This window comes from Equus asinus, chromosome 5 (assembly GCF_041296235.1).
Source record: "Equus asinus isolate D_3611 breed Donkey chromosome 5, EquAss-T2T_v2, whole genome shotgun sequence".
In the NCBI taxonomy this organism is placed as follows: domain Eukaryota; kingdom Metazoa; phylum Chordata; class Mammalia; order Perissodactyla; family Equidae; genus Equus; species Equus asinus.
Window position 1 is genome coordinate 21,398,322 of NC_091794.1, and position 24,272 is coordinate 21,422,593.

General features: G+C 40.3%; 1 protein-coding gene across 1 annotated transcript; it reads right to left on the bottom strand.

Moving 5' to 3' along the window:
• Positions 1 to 4,395: 4,395 nt before the first annotated feature.
• Positions 4,396 to 24,168, bottom strand: LRRC58 (leucine rich repeat containing 58). Its single transcript, XM_014829567.3, has 4 exons — positions 23,518 to 24,168; positions 13,481 to 13,609; positions 12,544 to 12,821; positions 4,396 to 10,311 (listed from the first exon to the last, which is right to left on the bottom strand). The coding sequence occupies exons 1-4, from the start codon at positions 24,015 to 24,017 to the stop codon at positions 10,103 to 10,105; spliced, it is 1,116 nt and encodes a 371-aa protein (XP_014685053.3). The 5' UTR covers positions 24,018 to 24,168; the 3' UTR covers positions 4,396 to 10,102.
• Between the last annotated feature and the right edge of the window lie 104 nt (positions 24,169 to 24,272).

Sequence of the window (24,272 nt, forward strand, 5' to 3'; positions counted from 1 at the left end):
TCTCAATTCCTTCAATGGACTCTGTTTACAATAGGCCTGCTGACTTCCTCTTTCCCTTCATGAAAGAGTTTCTTCTCCCCTTGCTGCTTGGACATACACATGGCTCGCCATGGTTGCAGACCTCCAACTGCAATTCTTTGCTGATCCCGAATAAACCCGTTTTTGCTGGAGAAACAACTGACTGTCTATTTGTTTAAGGTCAACAGCTGCATAGAGCCGTGATCCTGTTGTTCTCTCATTTTTCTCTTCCTATAGGTGTTGCACAAACGCTTACAAGGTAGGAATATTGGAAGTGTGACTCCTGTGTGCATTGACTTTACAGTGGTGGGAGGAGTTTTGGATAGGGAGAAAGGACAGAGAGAAAGTATTGCGAGAAAGGGAGCAGCAGCATTCTGGAGCCAAAGGTACAAAAACAATGTAACAGACAGCAATGTGTGTGTGTGTGTGTGCATGCATGCTTGCACACACACAATACAGTCCTGCTTGTGTCATCATGCCTCTCTGCTGACATAAATAATTTAAAGGTTGCCCCCATATTGAATCCAGCTATCACAAATCAAAGAACCAGGAAATACTTCCTTTAGCGACAATTGTTAAACTTCAGAATTGCCAAAGAAGTAAAATCTTCCCTGAAGTATTTAAAAATAGGATAGGTTCTCACCTTGATAGTTGAGTTGTCCTCTTGTGTTAAGTGGCATTATGATGACTTCTCAAGCTCTCGCTGGTAAACCAAGTGATTCTGTGATCACTTAGAACTAGAGAGAGATTCCTCTAGCAGGCCAGGGTTAAAAATGTAGTTACAATGACACCAAAGCTTAAGTCACGGGCATCTAGTAATCACCTGATTCATTCTTATCCATTGGTCAATTGCACATCTGCCTTTCTTTTATGAGATGCTGCCCTCAGCAGAAATAAAAAAACATTGTTTGTTTCAAAGCTGCCCATTGACATATCATCCACCTCAAAAACCCCTTGGAAGTGATATAAAGGGTAGAATTTTAATTGCAGATTCAAGGGCAAAGTTCTCATTACTCCACTAACTCTGCCCCTGGCTGCCTGTGCATTTAGGAGGGAAGATTAAAAGACCTAAATAGAGATGACTTAAAAGGGTGTGGTAAGTGATGCAAGAACATACAAATATTTGAGAGCTACAAAAAATAGAAAGGAGTTTTGAGCACAGGTAGTTCCACACTCTTAAAGTCAGGAAGAACCTCAGAGATCATTGTCAAGTTTACAAAGAGGTTAAAATTAATAAGGACAAAATTCTAAAATTGTAGATGATTTCTAGGTGTAACATAAGTTTAATTTCCAAGAAGTTAAATTTATTTCACATATCTTTACTTAGCTCAGCTTTTAAAACTCCCAAGGCAACATTGTAAATCCAGTCTTTATTTGTAGGAAGAAAATACTCATAATAACATATTAAGAATATTTTCATTTCTTTGAGTTTCCATGGCATCATGAACAAGTTTACTTTTCCATTTAAATCTTCCATATATTTACAGAGACCTTAAGATTGCAGCACCATTCAGATTGAAGCAGTAAAATAATCATAGTCTTATAGCTAGATCTAAAAGAAACTGGGGTAGAAATTATGCATAGTGCTTATAAAAATGTGTAGTTGAGTTGAACTTTTATTACTGTTTCCTATCATGGGAATCTATGTTTATGGATTAACCATAGCACTTTCTTCTAGGCCATATCTACATTTTCTTATCTTTCCTGGCAATGTTAACCTGTTCCTCACTGCTCCTTAGGAATGTTAGCCATGTATTTGTCTATGGTCAGAAGAACCAGTGTGTGACTTGATGAGGTTTTCCTCACCCACAGAAAGGCTATGTCCTGCCTTGTGGCTATGACTTGAAATATTTGACCAAGCCATCCTTTCATGAATGTTTCTGGTCAAGTTGATCTGTTTTCTGCTTTTGTTTTCCACGATTCAGCAGATACTCTGACTTAGTTGAAGTTGCCTTCAACATGGCCAATCCACTTGAATACACCATCTTACATCCTCAAAACACTTTCAGTTCAGGAAAAAAGTGACCGACAGGGAGAAGCAAATAACATTGGATTAGCAATCAGTGCCTGGTCTGAAGTAGGCATTCAATTAAAAAGAAAACACCATTTTTTTTCAATAGATGAATGGATCCTAGCCCTAGCTCCATTGCTATTTATCTAAGAGAACTTGGGCAAGTCACTTCATCCTTTGGGCCCAACTCTTCATCCACTAAAAATCATAATCCAGGGGCCTGCCTGGTGGCATAGTGGTTAAGTTTGCATGCTCTGCTTCTGTGGCCTGGGGTTCGCCAGTTTGGATCCTGGGTATGGACCTACACACTGCTCATCAAGCCACGCTGTGGTGGCATCTCACACGGAAGAACTAGAAGGACTTACAACTAGGATACACAACTATGTACTGGGGCTTCGGGAAGGAAAAAAGAGGAAGATTGGCAATAGAGGTTAGCTCAGGGACAATCTCGCCCCCCGCTACCCCCCAGAAAAGATAAAGAATCCCTGGGCATTTGACTTGACTCTTGACTCTTGTGGGAAATTTGAACCCCACAGCCCTGGCTAGCCACGGAGACTCAAAAAAAAAAAAAAAAAAAGGTAGACCACTGACCTCAGGTTATCATGAGGGAACTTTCACCCTTGCTGGGCAACTGAGTCAGCTAGGCGAGCTTCTACAACTATTGATGCTCAGGCTCCACCTCCAGAGAGCAGGTTTCAATTGGTCTGGGGGTGGAGGCCATGCATTTGTACATTTTGAAAGCTCCCATGGTGATTCTAATGTGCAATCAGTTGAGAACAGCTTCCCATAAGAAACCTTTCTAGCTTCTTTTCCTCCCTGTGGGGGAAAGCTAATTCATCTGCTTAGATGGCCAAAGTCTGACACTAACTGTTCCAGGTTTCTCTGTTGGGTAGCACTACAGGGTTTAAGATTTGACATGACCCCCTTTGGATCTGCGGTGCTTTCTGGTCAGCTTTGTGGAATGCTATGTGGGGATAGACAGCCCCTGCAAGGGGATTCTGTGATTTTGGTTGGTTACATTCAATTTAAGAATACAAACAGCTCAATTCCGATTTGATAAACCTGATATTCAGATCCCTTTCTCTAATCTAAGCCAATTTCTTAATTGATTTCAAACTCAGATGAGGGAAAGGGTTTGATAAGCCACAGCACCAGCTTCACCAAATCTAGTCCTACCTCACTGCCATGAGGATTAAGTAAGGTAGGTTCTTGAATGTCTTTGTAAATAGTAATGAGCTACCCAGATGTTTACTCGTATCTAAGGTTTCCCACCATATCTAAAATTCTGAATACACTGAGGAGACATAGTGTAGACAGCATTACTTGGATGCTAGTTGGCCAGTTACAATGCACTCTCAGTACTATTAGTAATTTCCTGTCACAGATTGAGTATTAAAGAAGAAAGCAGCACACTATTGGGGAACCAGCATTGAAATCAGAACCCAGAGGCTTAGATTCAAGATTCAGCCATTTAAGTCTTGGAAAAGTCTCTCTGGGTTTAAATTTTTTCCTCTCTCAAGAGAGTGAGTCAATTTCAGACCTTTAAGGTTCTTCTAGCTCTAACATTCTGGGGAATGCTGACGGAACTGCACGAGGCTGGCAGTGACTGCTGTGATGGATGGGACACATCCAAGGCTCACACACCCTCTGAAACATCTGGCTTCCTATTTGCTGTCTACAGAGTTAGGCCATTAAAGAAAATCTTATTCTGAGACTTGCTCTAAGGAGAACATTCCCAACCAGGTAGTTTAGGGAGCAGGTTTATCCTCAGGAGAGAGATCTGAGTTACACCCAATGTTTTTTCTCTTGTGCCCTCAAATTTCTGAGCCTATCTTCACCAAGAAGCCTTCCTATATACTAACCAGGGAAGCGCTGAGCTTGTCCCATCTCGGCAAATCTGAAAGATTAGCTGTTCTGCAAGCGTGTGTCTTTCCTAGCCACTCTGTTTTCCTCAACTCATAACCAACCACAATATTCTTCCAAATTCTGTAATCTATAAACATGTCAGGTGTTCTAGGTGACCAAAATAATGGCACTAAAGAACAATACTAAGCACAGTAATATCAACGTGCTCAATTAGTACTGTACTACTTTGTGTTAATATTTTTTGATTCTGGACTAAATGCAAGAAGTAACTGACTTTTCGTTAGCAAAATGACTTCACCAATTTCTTATTAGAGCACGTCTGTTAAGACTGTGGAAGCAGAAGAACTCTAGTAGAAAGGGACCTGGTCTAATTCATCTTTTATCCTTTGCATCTAGCACAGAGAGTAAATGCTAATACATGCTTAATGTATGTATTCATGTATTGGAAAAAATTCAACAAATAGATGAACAATGGTCTAGCAAATAATCAGGCAAATACCAACATTATAGGGATTTTAATTTTTTTTTAAGTAAATGCTTGTCAATTAAAACTAAAATACTGTTACTTTTTCCAGAATACAGAATCAGATACCAACCAAACACTTTTAATAAAATAAGGCACAATGTTTGATAAGGCAAAATTCACACAGAGGGTTAATATAAGATCACATTTTTTGTATGTCCTCGGGGGGGAAAGGAGGTATAGAATTGAAGTAGCTTAAATATTCTTTCTAGAGCATTCACCATTACAAGGTAACAGAAATCTGATGTAGTAAACTATATGTTGTCCTGAAAATAAAATTTAATTGTTGAATCATGTTGCAGTATTACATTTATCATTACCATTAAGTTGTAAATATTTATATACCTATAGATACAGATATTCCTAATTCATAAATCTCAAATACAGAAAACTAAGAAATCAGATAATAAAAAGTAATTTGACTAAAAGTACATATATTTTCAATATCCTTTGTTGATATTTCAAAGGCCCAAACTTTATAAAAGGTTAAAATACGGGTTATTTAAAATATTTCTCCCATTGTTTTTGTTTCTCATGAACACAAAGTAGACTCAGAAGTGCAACACACACCGATTACAGGAACACAGGTCTCTCTACGATCGTTGTAAAGTGATTGCTGAGGTTAATATTCCTGGTCAATAACACGTCAATGTCAACCATTTAAGTTAGTCAAAGGATTCTCTTGAAACATCAGTGGGAGACAGAAGAATTAACCAATTTAGTAATGTTTCTGTAGTGCCAGTAACAGAAATCTTATCCAAATTTCTTCTCCTAACTGAAATTTAGAATAAAACAGTTTTATCCAATTTATTCACAGCCAAAGGAAGAAAGTAAGTTCTGGTGAAGGCAGACAGCCTCTCCAACCCTGGCTTTCTGGTATAACAGTATATAAATAACCTTCATGAAACTAATACATTTACTAGATTGAATACTGTCCCTTACAATAAATTGAGACTGACAAATGCTAGGTAAAAGTCTAGTAGCACCCAAATCAATATTACCCTGTGAGTGTTCAATAATGTGGAAGGTTTGTTGTTAGTGAACCGTTATCTTCTACATCAATTCTTAGCAAATACGGACTGAGAGATAGAAAAGGAATGGAGATATTTACATGAAAAATATTAAAACGTAGGCCCCTTTCAACATAGTATTACAAAGAAACCACTCACAAAATATGCTAGGCCTCATGGGAATAATATCTTTCCATGATGCTATCAATATGAAGTGGGTTAGGAACTGCTGCCCCCCACTTAGTGGTAGCAGATACATTTTCTCATAACATAAAAGAGAATTATACCTTTCATTCATTCCAGGGGACCCTGATCCTCATGGCTTTGACCTCTGTGACAGCAGGCATGACTGGGATTCTCTCTCCAGAAGCCCTAGACTCACAGACATGAGGCCCTGTTTTAGGGGAAGGAGTTGCTCAAGATGAGTCTTTCTCCCTCGAGTCAAATGCAAACCGTCACAGGGCTGTCAGAAACAAGTTATTAAACGACACAGTTCCCCAAACTTTGGGTGTAGAGTGGAGGATTTAAGGCACATACTTTCTGAGCACAACTGAAGGCACTGCTACCTTTAAAAAGACCATGACTACAACGAAAACACAAAACTGGATGCTATTAAATTCATCAGATTAACGTTATACAGAGTACAGTACAGAAACAGTGAAGGTCAAGTACTATGTATTACAAATCATGTTGCCTAAAAACCTACACAGCTGCCTTTACTGTTGCTAAACACCCAGCATAACTTAAAAGCTGACTATTTTGGACTAAATGGAGAGTACTATTTATACTGACATAATAAAATCTATACTTCAGATGAGAAGAAAGGAGGTCATTTAGCTATTTCTAAATAAATGAAGCTTAACTAATTTTATATATACATACTATAATGGATAAAGTTTTACCTACAAAGGGTCTTCTAATTCAGAATAACTTTTTATATAAATAGCTACTGCTAAAATGCTTTAAAAGATCAAACTTTATTTGCACTAATTATTTGCTTGGTGGTTTTTCTTTTTTACGGAGTGAAAAGGTAAACACTAATCAAGGCTATACCACAAATTTTAGGTTAATGAGGTATTACTCTCTCCCTTTGCAAAGAGCGAGGTTGGCCCTAAGAAAGTCGTATCACTTGCTGGGCCCTTCATTGTGGAGGGATGTGGACAATCTCCCAAGAGCAGAAACTGAAGAAATTTGGTGATACGGCTTTCAGATGGTAGTCAGTGGGCCACCTAACTTTGTAACAACTCATCATTACTTTAAAGGGCTTTCTTGGCTCAGGAGGATCCATGGGTGTCTGGTGACTTCTCTCTCCCTGGCCTTTGAGCTTTTAAAGATTTCTTCCATTTAATGCTCCAGCAATCAGCCTTTTCCTTCTCTTCCATTTAAAACTGGTATTTACAGTGTTTGGCCGAATTGGTCTGCAGTACTACACTGCACTAGGGTGGATCGCCTACAGCAACACAAAAATTTCTCAAATTTGAGGGACAGTTTACAATGCAAGTCTTTACTTTTAAACTTGGTACTTAAAGTTCCAAATATCAAGAATTTTAGAATAAGAGACTCCTCCAGCAGACATTTAAAAGTAAAATACGAACAGTAACTCTCAGATCTACCTCCACTACTCAACTACAAGGAATCCTGTGAACCTGGACTAGCTCGTCCCTAGGTCGGCCAATCGCTGACTCCAGGGGGCAAAATGTTCTATTAGCTAATCTTCCTGCTCCCTAAAATCCTAGGACTATTTCACCAACTCAGCTTGGTGATCCTGAGAGAACTGGATTCTAGGAAGAAAGATGACTAAGAACGTTCAATCCACCCATTTCAATTTCAAATTTCAGCACTGAAGAATCCCATTCCAAACAGAATAATGCTTTGGTTATGTAGTTCTAACCACAGAAGTCCTGGTCACCAAAAGTGTCCGAGTTGAGCAATATCAAAAACTTATTCATTATGAAAATTAGTGCAGATTCTGTAAATCTCAAAAAATACAGTTAAAGCTTATTAACTTCAGTTTAAACACAAACATGTGACTTAGCAACTAAAGAGAGAGACGATCACTTTAAAGACAGAGCCAGCTATATGACTCAGGAGCTGACTACCTGGTCTCAAGAATATCAGCTCCCTTGCATCGCATCTTCTGGTTAATTTCTACAATCACCAGTTACGAAAAAAGGGAAGTGATGGAAAAGAAACAGGGAAAATCTTAGAAAATATTAGCAGCTCTTGTAAAAGGTTAGGTCAAAGATTTAAAAAAAAGAAAAAAGAGGATAATACAGCTAAAATGTAGATTTCAGTAAAAGTCACCAAAGACAAGTTGCACGCAGATCTTAGATTTTCAAATGCACATATGGAAAACCATAACAAACACTTTGTTGAAAGCCATTTTGCTGTATACTATGGTATATGTCTACATCATGTAGCAAAAGCCAGAAACTGTTTCTGGTTGGACCTATTCACATCTGTAAAAGATGAATCAGTGTACCTTCTTTCTGGGAAGCTGGAAAGAGGTAAATAAGGTTAAGTACTATATTTACATACCTATCCATTTATTTTACAAAGACTAACTCTTAGAAGATTACCCATGCTGTTACTTAGATCAAGCTGGTAATGAATGAGGAAGTAAACTGAGGCATTTAAGCCAGAAAAATTTGGTCCTGTCAATTTGAGCATTTTACTATGAATATGTCATTTATTTTCTACGAAAATATTTTATGTATCTTAACTAAGTCACTTACAAAACATTTTGGGCTTGCCACTTAGGCAGTGCCTAAGTCATTTTTACCTTTCCTAATTTCGTGGTATGCCATTGCTGTGGCTCAAATGAAAATGTAAACAAAGACTTTCTATTACTTCCATCTTATGATATAATTACCCACGTACTATGCTAGGCAGTAGAAACATACTAGATTACTTCTATAGACACAGTCAGAAGAGTTCTGAATCAGAAGGAAAGAGGAATCTCACTACAGTAATAAGGTGAAGGGATTCACTCAATAGCAGCGTTTCACAACTGCAGTCATGAAACTCTCAGGATGTTTCATGAATTAACACACGACAAACAAACCCGAACTAGCCTACGGTATATTTTCTTCTAAAATAAAAAATAATATATAGGACAAAAACCTAACACACGTACATATCATTACTATACAACAATATGCTTTTAAGAAATGATGTGCCCCCATCATGAATGCCAGGAGGTCAGAAGGGAGATCATTTGATGCTCCGGTGAGCTTCTGACCTGCCTATTACTGTACAGGTAACACTTACCAACAAACTACCATGCTACTACAGGTTAGTTACCTAATGGCTGCTAGTATATGTTGTGTACTATCTTTTATAATATCAACTTGTAATTGTACTATTATTCAATTTTTATTGCATATTAAACTAGTTAGTGAAAATTTTGTCATTTCTCATAGCAATTAACTTTTGAAACCATATTTCTGCAATACTTTAAGGATATAATATATTTAATAAATTTTTTATATGTTATCGATACAAAAATCGTTCTATTTCACACAATTTAAAGACTACTTTAATCTTTACACAAACGATTCCTGCTCCCAATTTTATCTGACTTGTTGTAATGTTTTTCTAGTTTTTCTTTAAAATATAGAGAAAGTTACAGGTTAGTATATAGGCAAAGAAGTCGTCTTTGACGATTAAAAATTTTTAAATCATTTTCCCTCTCCTGTAATGCAAGACATAAAGAAGCTTTGCAAGCTTACATCTCTTTTCTGTCAAAAGAAATCTGACCAGTTTTCCAATCAAGAAGTGTTATTCTGTCTTACGATGAACAACTGATCAAGACCACGGCCTCTCATTAAGGGTAAAAGTGATTTGCTTACAGGGGATCATTTCATGTTTAAACAAAAGATTGACGCTCAGGAGGCCATGAGCTCAGATGTCAGATATACAGTTCTTTATCTAGTTCCGTTAAAGCACATTTTAAAGTGTTCTGCATAGAATGTCAGGTTACAGGCTGCTCTGGCAACATTTCTTGGATAAATTTCCCAATCTTTGCTAGAATTAAGGCACTATAACAGTTATTGCTGGATGACACGAGGGTAGCAACAATCACATAGAACAAGGGAGCAGAACTGAACAGTTTTAAAATCCTACATAAAAGTTACGTCCCTTTGTTTAGCAGTTAGCAGGTCAGAAACATTTAGGTCCTATGTAGCCATCTGTGAGCTTATCTGAATAGCTCTGTAATCTAGACATATGGGCAATACAAGAAGGGAGGGCTCCTCCCGTCATGATACGGTGTTCAACCGAAACCCAAAGACAATTCTGGTAGTAATTACAGCTTTGATCATTTCTTTCTTCACTCAACTGTCACAAGTTACACTGCTCACGGTTTATTATAGCACTGCTCTTCAGAACATTCCATTCTGCTGTGTAATTCATATAAAACTTGAGTGAAAACTGCAAACAACCAGCCAAATTTGAAACTGCCATTCAGAGTGAATTCTATCGAAGAAATCCAAACATGGAACTGGACTCATCCCTGATGAATGGGCAGATGAAACACAGAACCTTTTACATCATCTCCGACTCTTTCACGGACATTCAAGATGAAGACAAGGTTACTCGTGACCTTCCAAAGTCTTTTCTTTTCTAACCACTTCTGCTCAGTCTTTCAGTGACTCACACCCCCCTGCACTCTGTTCAACCAAGAAGAACCTTCTGCATTCTGTGTGCGGCAACACCAGCTTCGTCCTCTGAGTCAGACTCGCTCTGGGATGTGGAGCTGTGAGAGACGGAACTGCACGGGGAAGAGCATTCTGGCGAACACAAGTAGTGCATCAGCGGGAGGCGGTACTTCCCACAGAAGTCCACAAATTTAATCTGTCTGACACAGCAGTCAAAGTAGACTCCTGGAGAGAAGGAGGAGTAAGCACAAAGTAACCATTACACAGCAAACAGCCACAGGTTCTTTCTCAGCCCTTTCTCCAGCATTCTGAAGAAATGTCATATACAGTCTTTTCTTTTGTGAATCTTAAGCAGAAGCAGTAGTTGCTTCTACAGCTATTTACAGAAATACTGGAAGGTCTTAGAAACGGCAATTTAGCTGCAAAGAGAAGGCCAGGAGATTACCTTAAAGGGAGCTGGCAGTGAAAGGACACTGCCTACTTAGCTTGTTTTCTCTGGGTGACTTGGTGGCCAGCAGCTGCTGGAGAAATTATAGGATACCTAAAGCGCCATTCCTCCACCCCCAAGCCACTCCTTGGTACCAGCCTGTAGTCAAGAAACTTAAAAAACCGCCACAAAACTCCTTTAATAAGGATCTTAAGGAATCAGTTGCTATACACAAAATTTGCAAAAAGGAGACAACTTTTGGTACCCCTGTTCTTAAGTATTGGGAAGGAAAAATTAAAAGAAAGAAAATGCCATCTTACATTTCCACAGGCTCTAAATCTATAGCCTTCAAAGCGTTTCACTAATGACCTCACTTGATTCTCACACAACTATAATTAGTAGGTAGACTGAAACTTTTGATTCCTAATTTAATGCTCCTGAACTGTGGCCCTTCAGCTAAGTGGAAATACCAGCTAGAGCTGAGAGGAAGGCAGAGGTTGCTGTGTCTCGGGGTTCGAGCTGCTCCTTAAAAAGATACTGCACACCTCTAACCCACAACGGTTGCAGCACAGCTGGAACATCCAGAACTCCGGGTTCCATCGCCTCTCTGGAGCAGAATCTCAGCTCCATACTCTACCTAAGTTCCCTCTGGCAGCTACTACTCTAAATGTATCACGTGAGGAACCAAAATAAAAAGATGGGGTCCAAGCAAAGGAGAAACTATGATTTCTATTTGTTTTTTTCCTGATACTTCCTCATTAACTTTCTAATTTTATGATCCTGTAGTAAGTAAGTATAATTCATGGTTTAAAAGGGGAAATTTATGGTATATTACTCTGAACAATTCAGGAAAGTAAATAAATTCAACAAACTGCTCAATCTATATTGATAATAAATCCCAAAAAATGTGTTAGCTTCCTGAAAACAGATGGAAGTAACAAAATAAAGCATTCCAGAATTATCAGCTAAAAAAGAAAAATACTATCTTGTCAATCATAAGATCTCAGACTATACAAGGACAAAATAGCTCACAAAATATAAATTTACTTTTGTTTAACTTAGAGTTCAATGACTAATGAGTCTGAGAAGGGAAACATCAATGGCTTATTTTGTATATTATCTCAAATTTTAAACTACTAATTTTAAAAGTATTTTTGTTCCTAAGGTAAATAACACATCAGTATACTAAAGAAGTCATTAAGAAACCATTTAAGAGAGAAGAGAATTTTTGTGGAGGTCCATTTCTAGAAAAGGACAGATTCAAAGCAGAGATTAGACACAGACTATGAAGTCTGGAGGCCTGGTGTGAACCCACCCCTGCCACTGCTAAAGCCAACCTAGGAAAGGAGAATCGAGAAGAGCTTCGGCACATCTAATGCGGCACGGCAACCTCCACTTCTAAGATGGAGTGGCCAGAAACGGCCCAGAGTATTGTCTTTTTTTCTTTTTTAAACCAACAGTGTCTTTTCCTATCTTTCAATATTTTTTGAGGAACTGAGATCATTTCCTCCCTTTTTAACCTTATAACGGTGTCAAGCCATGATGAGACTTTCAGGGAAAATCTGACCTGGTTCTGATCATCATTATACAGCACTTCCTCAGCACCTACTTTATCCTACAATAGAACTCCCATTAAACTGGATTATTTAAAAGTAGTCTTTTATGAGGGAGCCAAAATAAAATAACCTGCCCGTCAGTCACCAACTCCCACCCACACACCCCGGCACCTCAGGCCCTTTATAACCTGGCCTTGGGGTATGCTTTGTTCCTCTCTCTCATTATTCCTCTAACTATACAAGAAAGAGAGAGAGAGGGAGGGAGGAAGGAAGGGAGGCATAAAAGGAGGAAGAGAGAAATCTGGAGAGGGTGAAATGTCTTACTTTCTGATAAAAGACTGAAAGGATGAGGGAAACAGAAACAGGGACTACCTGCCTTTCTCTGAAAGAAGACAGCAAATTAAAACAACACTTAGACCATCAATTTTAAAAATAGCTAAGTGAATGAGAAGCAAGGACAATGAATGAACTTACCTCCACACTTTGGATTTGGGCAATTGCTGGCTAAGCTCAAGTATCTAAGAAGATTCCCAGGAAGATCATAGGGGGTGTAGGGAATATTTCGAATTTTAATGGTCCGTGCAGCTAACTCCAGGAGAGTTGGAGGGTCATAGGTTAAATCTCTAACAAAACGAACCACCAACGGGTTTCCTCGCAAACTCAATTCTTCCAAATGAATAAGGTTGAGGATCTCTCGAGGCAGGTACGTCAGCAAGTTATTGTGAAGACTGAGGGAACGAAGGGAATGCAACCTAGAATGAATGCAACACAAAACTCAATGGCAGTACGCAAGACAACTACCAAGAAGGCCAAATGAGGAACTTGATTTCCACGTAAGAACGAGCAACTAAGACTAAGGTCATTGGAAGTAAAACGAGAAGGTGCTGAAACTGGATCAGAGGGCACATTTGCAAGTGTCATGAAGGACTTTTGCCCATACAATCTTGGAGAGCTCAGAATACTTAGAGAGTATTCTGACGTACTGGCTGAAATATAAATGCTGGATTTAAAGACTTTTTGGGCATGCTTTATCATTCAGATACCTAAAAAAGTATTCAAATGCAACAGGAATCGAGATCCTTTACATTATCTCATTAGGATAGGAAAGCTTTATATCAAATACAAAATCAATAAAACCAAGGAAATCTATACTAAATTAATACTCTAGTTTTGATTACAGAAGACAAGCTAGACAAATATTTTGAAAAATAAAACATTTTAAATAGAGCATTTAAAAGTAACATTCACAATAAGCAACCCAATTAACAGCAAACCTCAGAACTGTAACTCTCATGTAGCATGTACTTTGAGAACACCTAATTCTCTTCTACATATAAAACATGTGGGTGAATAGGGGCAATAATTCGTAAGCATGGATCTCCGTATACATAAACTGCCTGAAACTACTCACTGTGAAAGCTGAGGAGGCACACTTTGGATTTTGTTGTCACATAACACCAAATACTTTAGAGAAGGCAGATTTGCTAATTCTGGTGGGATTTCTTTGATGAAGTTTCCTCCAAGATACAAACACTCTAAACTGCAAAATAAAGAAAAACAAAAAAAGTAAACAAAACAGAAGTTGGATAAGATACCCCATTGTCTTTATAACACTGAACACATTTCATCTATTCATTCAGCAGATGTTCTTCTTAGGATTTGCTATGTGCTTCACAGTCTCTAGAGAAACAACGCAATCTTCAGGGAGCTTATAGGTAAGAGACAAGACACACCAATGTTAGACAATATTATAATTCAACACAAAACAAGGCCAAAAATAAGCATAACATGATTGAAACACCAAAATGAGCGGCACAATCCACAAATGATTCAGGAGCTAAAAAAGTAGAGAAATCAGGACACAGTGGTTCTGACTGGGAAAGGCTTCCCCACAGCACTGTGACTTCAGCTGGACTATGAATTCAGCTCACTTACGTGGAAGGAAAGAGCACACCTCAGGTTGGAGGAGAGGAATTTCACGGGACAAAACATTATCTTTTAACACAGAAGAGGAGAATTCATTTTGAGGAATCCAGAGATGAGGCTAGAGAAAGGCCAGATGACAGGAACCCTGAATTCTGTGCTCATAGGCTTGGACCTGGTATGCCACTGGGCAATGGGAAAACCACTAGCCGTTTTTTTGAAAAGAGTGGAAAAACATGGCTGAACTCTATGTTTCTTTTTTGCTCTTCTTACAGCATTCATTATTATATTCTTATTATAGCATTATACATTACGAATGAATAGCAGGACATTCTTCTGAAGTTATCTAAACAAATTATGTAAAACTGATCACTATCATGAAATTAAGTTTCACGTAATTATCCTGTTTTCCAACAAATTAACAACATTTCAGACGTAGGCTACATTGCACCAAAATGAACTGCTACTCTTTGTGGTGACGACTGTGGAAAGGCTCTCTCCAAAAGATTTTTGCAAGGGCGTGACAGTCAGTTCTTACTATATAAATATAAATAAAACGCATACACAGAGATCTTTTCCATTACTATGTTACTTTTGTCGTCTTGTTAAATCTACTAACTCAATAGACACTATCATTCTTTTAAGATACCTTTAAATGTGGGAGAAGATAGCCTACTAAACTATTACCCAAACTTCCAGGATAAGAATTACCCGGGATACTTTTAAAGCTACAAAATCCAGGCCCCATCCAGATTTTAGGGTACAAGGGGTACCATTAAAAGATAGAGCCCAATTACCCTATAGCTAATCACAAGTCCACAATTAGCATTCAAGAGCCCTCCTTACTCTTCGCCCTGCCAACATTCAGTATTAACACCTGCTCTAATTGTTTTTACTATTCGATGGCATGACAAATGGTACCATTCTGTTCTTTTAATCTGCAGTTCCCTAATTACTAGTGAAGTCTGGCACCTTTTTATATATTTTTGGCCATTTGTACATCTTTAGAGAATTGCTGGTTCCTATCCTTTACCCATTTTCCTCATGGGTTATATGGCTTTCTCTTATTAATTTGTTGGGAGCTTTGTTGTTGTTGAATACATGTTTTCATAACCTTGTTCTTCTGTGGCCTAGAGCACGGTCTGTTTTTGTTCACATTTTATATGTGTAAAAAAGAATGTACAGCTATTAGAACTGAACTTGTTCACTGTGCAGTTTGAATTTTTACAGTCTCCCCTATCATTCCGCCTTCTTGCTCTGGTGGTTAGTCTCCTCGCGGAACCATGGTTTTCCTTCTTCCCGTGATAGTTCTGTCAATTTTTGCTCTCTTTCCCCTCAAAAAATAGAAGCTATACTGCAGATACATTCAAGTTCATGACCATTAAAACTTCTTGTTGAATTGTTCCTTAATTCACACGAAGCATTTCTCTTTGTTCCTTTTAATCCATTTTGCCTTCAAATCTGTTTCCTCTGATTATCAATACTGCCTACTGCTTTATTTTTGTTAGTATTTATTTCATTTAACCCCAGCTCCACCACCTACGAGTATAAGAACTTGGGCCAGCAACAATCTTGTTATGCCCCAGTTTCCTCTTCTTCAAAATGGAATATTATGACACATCATGTAAAGTGCCTAGTCAACAAACATCAACTAGGCACCTACCATGTGCCAGGCACCAGTCTAGGGACTACTGTGTAAGTAAGGCCAAGTTCTTGACATTAAGAAGCCTACATTCTAGTGAGAGAGAAAATAAATTAGTGAATGTGTACAGACTATGCCAGATAGCTTTAAATACTATAAAGAAAAAAGGAGGTAATCAGATGGTGATGGAAGCGATATCCTAGATAAGGTGGTCAGAAAAGATTTCTCTTGAAGCTGACATTTCAACGTAGATCTGAATAAAATGATTGAGTATAAATTCCTCACATACAAAAATGCTTGGTGTGTTGTGAAAGAGCAACACAGCAATGTGAGTAGAGAGGGTGGTAGAGGGGGAGAGTGGTCATTAAGAGGTCAGAGGTAGCCCAGGAGGCCAGATCACAGAGGGCCCTTGGAGCCATAGTAAGGATTTTGAATTTTATCCTAGGAAGGACGGGTTTTCAACAAAGGCTAGTTGAGTATCTGACTTACACTTTAGAAGGATCACTTTGGCTACTGTGTGGAAAGCAGCTGGGAAGTGGCAGGGAGGGGAACGTGAAAGGCAGGAGTGGGGGCAGCAAGAGCAGACTGGAGCCTACAGCACGAGGCCAGATGCAAAACGATAGCTTTTCCTGGTACATCTTTTTCAGTCCTTTTACTTCTCAGTTATTGGGGTATTTCTAGGTTAAGTGTAACTCCCATAAACAGTACACAACTTGACTGTTAGGTTAGACTTGTGTTCTCTGTTACCATGGTGTATCTTCTTCTCTTCAGCTCTGCCTTCCACTATGCGCATGCAGCTTCCTCTCATCCCATTCACTCTCCACTGTTCTGAACCGGATATGCTGTTTCTATTTTGCCAGCAGTTGCCCCTTCAATTTCCTTTGCTATCCTTCTCTCTTCCAAACACACATCCAGGCTCGCTTGTCTGTCCTTCTCTTCATATCATCATCTAGAATTAGTTTATCTTGATCTAAAAATAAATTTACTTCCAATCAATAATTATTCAGATTCATCAATGTTTTACCAATTTCTTTGTTTACCACTGTTTTTGGCAGCTTGCTATTTCTTTCAAAGTGCATTTTTCCTGGAGTACCTCCTTTAGAAGTTCTTTCAGCAAGGACCCAAGTTCTTTCAGCAAGGACCCATGGTTATTAATCTTTGAGTCCTTTTGTGCCTGATGTTTTAATTTTTTCACTTACTCTTGAGTAATAGCTTGGCTGGGCATAAAATTCTAGGGTGACAGTTACTTTTCCTTAGCACTAGGAAGATATTGTTCATTATCTTATTACAGACAGCATTACTATTCTTCCTTTGTAGGTAATCTGTTTTTATCTCATTAAGAGCTTTTAGGATCTTTTTTCTCTGTTTATCGTTATTGTTCTAAAGTTTTACTATGATGTATCAAGATACCAGTTTAGAGCACTCTCTTTTTTAATTCTGGGAAATAGCCACTATTACTTCAAACATTGCCTTTCCTACATTCCTCTTTCTAGAATTTCCTGTTAAACAGCAGCTTGAACTTCAGGATCAATTTTCCATGTCTCTTAACCTTTCTTTCACACTTCTCATTTCTTTATCTTTTTGTGCTGCATTCCAGGATAATGCTTCCAGAAGGTCTTTTAGCTTACTGATCCACTCATCACACTTCTCATTTCTTTATCTTTTTGTGCTGCATTCCAGGATAATGCTTCCAGAAGGTCTTTTAGCTTACTGATCCACTCATCACACTTCTCATTTCTTTATCTTTTTGTGCTGCATTCCAGGATAATGCTTCCAGAAGGTCTTTTAGCTTACTGATCCACTCATCAGCTGACTTCAGTCTACCACTTGGCTCACTGAGTCCATTTTTAGGAATAAACTCAATTTCATTTTTCTCACTTCAAGGAATTCTAATTAGGGTTTTCAGAGTTGTCAGTTTTTTAACTTTCTATTCTTGTTTCAGTGATAAAGTTCCTTCCTTTACCTCTCTGAAGTTAGGAAACATACTTACTTTAAAGTCCTTTACAGATTGCATTATATGTATTTTCTCAGGTATAATTTCTTCTATTTGTTGAATTTCTTATCTGCATTTCATAATCTCAGCCTTCCTTGATGTGTGGTGATTCAAAAAGCCAACCTGAATCTGAAGTTTTGTCTTTCTTTTTTCATAGATTGATGATTTTTTTTCTATTTCTGATGGTGTAAAGCTTTTCAAGATTGCCTTTCTCTATTTAGATTTATAATGTTTAGTAAAAATAAGCAGACAACTTTAATTCTGTTACATTATTTTTCTCTCTTTCAAAGACTACCTCGTAGCAACAACCAATTGTCTGGATACAAGACTGAATTCTCCTACATGCAAGTGTTTAAGCACAGGTGGAAAAGGTTCCTTCCTAGGCAGGATTTTTTGATCCTACCGAGTATAAGTTAATGCTCCGTTACTTAGAAATCTCTGTTTTTCAATGATGAGAGAGAATAGGATAGGATAGAATATTTGGAGTCCAAATAACAGAAACTACCCTGGAAAAGGAACTATTTTAATAAGAAAGCTATCTGGGGAAAAAGTTTAGCAAACTTGGAAACTTTTACAAAAGATTCAATAGTTAAACAACAACCTGCTATAGTTCAATACTGGAGGAGAAAAGAAAACAAAGCAAAGAAGGGGAAGAGTGAGCCTAAGAGTAAATTCAAATATTGTCCTTTCTATTTGTTTAAGTCAGCAATCAAGAGAAACTAGTATTCCATGTCGTCTTCTCTCAATGCTTCAGGTGGGTGAGTGGGGGACACACAGACAGAAAGGATACCAAACCTGAGTAGTTACTGTGACTTTGGCAGAGAAGGATGTCATGTTTCAAAATATAACCAAGCCCATGATTCTGAAATTACGTAAATTTTCTTTTGCAATTGATGGGTATCCATCAACCAGACTACACAACCAGCATATTAAATGTACACTTTCAGGCTTATTTCTCACTTTGAAACTCAAATAACTTCCAAAGTTCTAGGGACTTGAGCCCTTTCAATGATTTGTGGGAATTAAATTTCTAAAACACACTCTACTGTTTCCAAACATGCTTTTTTGTAAGGAGAAGGCAAAGGTGTTCAATTTAAAGCAAAACTATAGGGGCTGGCCCCGTGGGCCGAGTGGTTAAGTTCGTGCGCTCCGCTGCAGGCGGCCCAGTGTTTCGTCAGTTCAAATCCTGGGCGCAGACATGGCACCTCTCATCAAGCCACGCTGAGGTGGTGTCCCACATGCCACAACTAGAAGGACCTAGAACGAAGAATATACAACTATGTACCGGGGGACTTTGGGGAGAAAAAGGAAAAAAATAAAATAAAATCTTTAAAGCAAAACTATAGTGTTTAAAAGTTCCTGTGTTTGTCAGGATTGCACCTCTGTTAATCAGGATTGGAACAATTCTTTCGGTGTTTGACAAATATAGAAAACAGGAAAACAGTTCACGATATTTCTTCCTTTCCTTTCTGTTTAGCATTAACAGACTAACCTTAAATTTGTTCTTGAAAAGTAACTCACCTCTCCAACCCTTAGGGATACTGAAGTAGATGCCTTTTCTCCAGCAGGGACCAATGACCCACCAAAAAAAATACACTAGGGCCCCTCAGTGCCAATCAATTTTAGCCGCAGGTATAAGTCGAAAATGTTTTGCTTCTCTACCCAAATAAAAATGACATTATTATAACAAAAATATACACTAGTCCTACATTATGGTTGGTTAAAGGCAGATGGAATTAAAGTGAGACAGATTTGTAGACAGAGGCAGAAAACAGAAAGTAAGAGAAACACAGAAAGATAAGAACACAGTTTTCTTGAGGTAGCATCCGCATGTTGAGTCATTTTCAAATACTATCACTCACCAGGGACTGTTAAAGTACATTATACACTTCAAAAGTAGACGCACAAAAGAGGAATCATCTCTTGATACCTGCCTCAAACTAAGGCTATAAAAGAAAGAAGTTAGAGGGAAGAAGCCGAGAGGCAGAGAAAAACTCAGTATGCAACTCTAAATGGGGAAAAATGTTTTTATTTAAACTTTATCACATTCTCCTTATCATCTGGTTGAGTCACCTCCTCCAGGGCATTAATTTTTAGCTTTTACTTCATTACAATCCTCGTATCTTCAATTTCTAAGACCACATCAGACAGACAGTGAGCGAGGGGTCCTGAATAGAGAAAGGCAGGTACTACTTGAGAAGCAAAGACTGTGGGGACTAGTTCCAATGGAACTCACCCGTGCTCAAACCTGCTCTCCAAACACCTACCCTCCGGGAAGCCAAACAAGCCTGAAGCTTTTGGTTTCTCACGTCAAGTCTGTTTTCTCACGTCAAGTCTATTACCCATTTGGTGGTAAGTTATTAAGCTCTTTCTCAATTAATGTCCGAGCTAACTGAGAGGAATGACAGGCAAGAGTTCAGAAGAAGAAATAGGTTGAAATATGAATTACACCTACTTTTTCAACATTATAAAACAAAAACAAGTCTGTGCTCATAGAAGCCAGCTATTATAACTACTTGTTGAAGAATAACCTTTTTTCTTTTTTTTAAAGATTTTATTTTTCTTTTTTCTCTCAAAGCCCCCTGGTAGATAGTTGTGTGTTTTAAGTTGTGAGTTCTTCTAGTTGCGGCATGTAGGATGCCACCTCAGCATGGCCTGATGAGCGGTGCCATGTCCGCGCCCAGGATTCGAATCGGCGAAACCCTGGGCAGCCAAAGCGGAGCACGCAAACTTAACCACTCGGCCACGGGGCCAGCCCCCTAACCTCCTATTTTGATGGAAAGAATCAACACCTACAACCTCATGGTTACACTGATAGCTGAATTTACTCCTGGGGAATGAAGTTAATCATAAAAATAATATTTTCAGCACCTACTTATTACTTCAAAATTGATCTTTCAGAAGCCATTTTCTAAAGATTTTGACACTAGGGAAAAGGATCAACAAAGTAAAGAAAACATACATGGAGGCACCCACTAAATCTGGAGAGGTCAATTACGCCACGTAAGCTAAGAGTGTGTGTTTGTTATTCCTTCCTGAAATGAAGAAGCGTGGAGAGCAGAGGGACATTTATATGGACTATACGCTCTGCGTTACTTTTGAAATTGCTATTAAAGAGGGCAGCTATCTTCCTAACATTCAAACACACCTGACGTGGTCTTCACAGCAGCACAGCACAGTTTACAATACACATCAGCGTGACTAACGAGGTCTGGGGGTCACATACATTCTAAGAGAAGAAGGCGTTCTGGGGCAGGTACCTCAGGGTTTAAGTGACTGAACTTCCACTTCTCCATTTTTGCAGCTTTCATGCGTTGTTTCAGCAGTGAGTAACAGGCAGCCCTTGAGGGGTGAACCACATAAATCTCACTCTCACTTTTTGGCCTCAATCAAGTGACTGGTACTAAATCGCAATTCCCTCATCCGTACAAAGAAGGGGGTGAATCAGCCCATTTAGGCTGTTTCTACCTCTCAGAGTATATTTCTACACCACTCTTTTAGTCTACACTCAACCAGAGTTTATATTTGGGGCACGGCCTAAACTTTTACTAATTCTTATCAGTTAAGAGCAATGGAGCATACAACTGAAAAATAAAAACTCTAACATAAAAGATCCCACATAGCAAAGGCATAATAACCAAAAAACACAGTTACCAGCCCCGAAAATTATGTCAACCAGGCTTTGACTAATCCTCCTGGTCACATATGCAAGAGAACAGAAGTCGGGAGAATCAGGTTCTAGCCCCACTCTATCACTGTGGAAAATTCATGGGTTTGGAGCCAGAAACCCCAGTGGTCATATCCAGTTCCACCGCTCACAGGCTTTGTGACCTTATGACCGAACCTCTCAGAGCCCCAGTTTCTTCCTCTCATCTCACAGAGTCACTGTGAGAATTAAAAAGCATATTTAGAGCACCTTCAACAGGGCCTACTGCATTGTAAGTATTCAATTAATGGGATTTTTGCCTACCATTTTCCCCATGTGACAGAAATAATTCTTGCTCTGGGTTTCTCTTAGTATGAAAAGACTAAGAAGGCTGGAATTATGTAACATCAAAATTAGAAGGAACCAAGACCTGTCAACTTTAATCTAAATCTCTCTCCAACCCTTCTATTTCTTACTATCTTTCCTAGCACCACCCTGGTATAAGCTACCATCGTCGCTCATTCTACTAGAATGGCCTCCTTCTAACCAGCCCTCAGAATCTCATCTCTCTCTCCACCCCCTCCCCACTCCATCTCTGCACAGCGACAAGACAGAGGTGCTTTAAAAACTGTCTCACATGTACTTGGTATAAAATCCAAACTTCACCATGGCCTTCAAGATCTGACATGGCCTGGGATCTGGTCCAAATTTATACTGGCCACGTTCCTACTTCCTCACTATGCTCCAGTACGATGTCCTTCTTTCAAAATTTTGGCCTTCAGTCCTACTTGCCCCTGGGATCTCACATGTGCTGTTCCTTCTACCTGAACTGATCCCACCCCACCCTCTCCTAGTTAATTCTTCCTCTTCCTTCAAAAGCTCAATTCAAATGTTACTTGTTCAAGGACCAAACTAAGTCAGGTCCCACTGTTACGTCATTTCAAGGCACTCTGCACATCTCCACAGAACTTATAACAATTGTAATTAAATAATGAGGTTTACAGTTAGGTGTAACGTCTCCTGTGTTAGTGTGTTAGCTCCACGAGGGCAGGAACATGTTCACCATTGTATCCCCAGCACCTAGGACAGTGCCTGACACATGGTAGGTACTCAATAACTATCTGATGAGGAGTAAATAAAGGGATATCTTGTCCAAAGGCCTCATTTTGCCGGTTAGGAAGCTGTCGTCAGGATATGTTGAGTGACTTGCCTGAGGCTGGGACACCGAGAGTTCTTATCCTCAGGCCAATGTTCTTTTCACTACATTTAACTCTGCGGTCTCTTCCAGCTCTAACATTTTGATATCTCAGAAAATTCAATAAAAGACGTGAAAAGATTTTACAGATGGAAGACACTTTTTTTCACTTTGAACAATACACTTGCTCTTGCTCTATTTTTCATTCCCCTGCCAGGCACCTCTAGGGGACTTTTGCTATCCTGCTTCTCTGCTTCCTCCTTCCATTTAATTCAACATCCATTTACTAAGTAATCTAATAGGTGAGGGTGAGGCAGACCTGTAAACAAGGAATAATAATCAATAAGGTAAATGCAATGGCGGGGTGAACAAGGTACAGAGGAAGTATAGTTTAGGCAATAATTGAATGGTTCTCCAGGAAGCAGTAAAAGAAAGAAACAAAGAGATGTTCATCAAGAGAGGTTTTGAAGGATGAATAGGAGTTTGCCAGGTGCAGGCAATATTCCAGGCAACGGCAAGAGCACACGTACAGAGACACTGCATCCATTCAACACATTTAGTGAATGCCTACAAGATGCTCGCAAAGTGCATGGATCACTGAATTCCACAAATAGCATTATTGCTGGTATTGCTATAGAGAAGAGGGAGCAGGAAATGTTGCGGATAGCAAGAGTCAGCTCAGAGTAGCTTGTATGTCACGCTAAAAGGCATAAACTGATCTATAAGCGTAGAAAACCCCCAAAGTCGTCTGAGAAGGAAGTGACAAGCTCAGATTTACGTTTGTTTGCGTACCTACTCAGGATCACTCCCCCAAACCCAAGGAAGACAGAAAAATTGCCTTAAACATCTGCACAGGGCACACGCTACATAGCAAACGCTGTCAGACACACGACCTTGTTAGATCTTCACTGCGACTCGCCGAGATGGCCAGGCAGTACTCACTGGCCAAGAGTTCAAGAGACAGCCCGGAAGACGACAGTTAACGTGGCAACTGAAGGGCGCCGAGGCCGGGCCCGGCGCCCCCTCCTCTGCATCAGGGACCCGCTCACCTCCGCAAGTTCTCGATCTCGGCCGGGATGCTCTGCAGCTGGTTGCCGCCCAGGCAGAGGGTCTGCAGCGCGCGCAGCTCCAGCAGCGAGGCGGGCACCTCCTGGAAGCAGTTCCCGCTGAGGTTGAGCACCTGGAGGCTGCGGCAGAGCGGCGAGCGCGCCAGGCCCTTGGGCAGCGCGCCGGGCCCGCCGAGCCGGTTGTTCTTGGCCAGCAGCGTGCGCAGGCTGCGCAGCGCCAGCAGCTCGGGCCCGAGCGCCGTCAGCGCGTTGCCGCTCACGTCCAGCAGCTGCAGGTGCGGGAAGCCGCTGCCCAGCGCCCGCGGCAGCGACGCCAGCCGGCTGTGCGGCAGCAGCAGCCGTAGCAGCGCCTCCCGCGCGCCGCGCCGCTCCTCGGCCCGCGCCTCCAGCTCCGCCTCCAGCGTCTCGGCGGGCACGCTGAGGCGGGACAGGTTCAGCTCGGCCTCCCCGGCTGCGGCCACCGCCGCCCCGGTCTCCTCCATCCCGGCCGCCGCCGGGCCCGGGGCGCCGTACTCCCAACAGCGCCGCGCGCTCTGCAGGCCCGGAGCTCCGCGGCGCCCCGGAACCTGAAGGGAGGGCGGCGTCGGAAGTGGCGCGGCGGCTGCTCACCCCGCGGCGCCGCCGAGGCCCGCGACGCCAGGCGGCGGGGTGCGCGCGCCGCTCGGGGGCCAGGCTCCGCCCCACGTGGCACGTGGCGCGCGGCGCGGAGGGGGGCCGCGGGCGGGGGTGCGCACCGA

Excerpts from the sequence above, each read along its gene's own strand:
- LRRC58 (XM_014829567.3), bottom strand. The coding sequence starts at position 24,017 with ATGGAGGAGACCGGGGCGGCGGTGGCCGCAGCCGGGGAGGCCGAGCTG. Across the intron at positions 12,822-13,480 it reads GTGCCTCCTCAGCTTTCACA|GTTGCATTCCCTTCGTTCCC; the intron begins GTGAGTAGTTTC and ends CATTCATTCTAG. Across the intron at positions 10,312-12,543 it reads CCCAAATCCAAAGTGTGGAG|GAGTCTACTTTGACTGCTGT; the intron begins GTAAGTTCATTC and ends CCTTCTCTCCAG.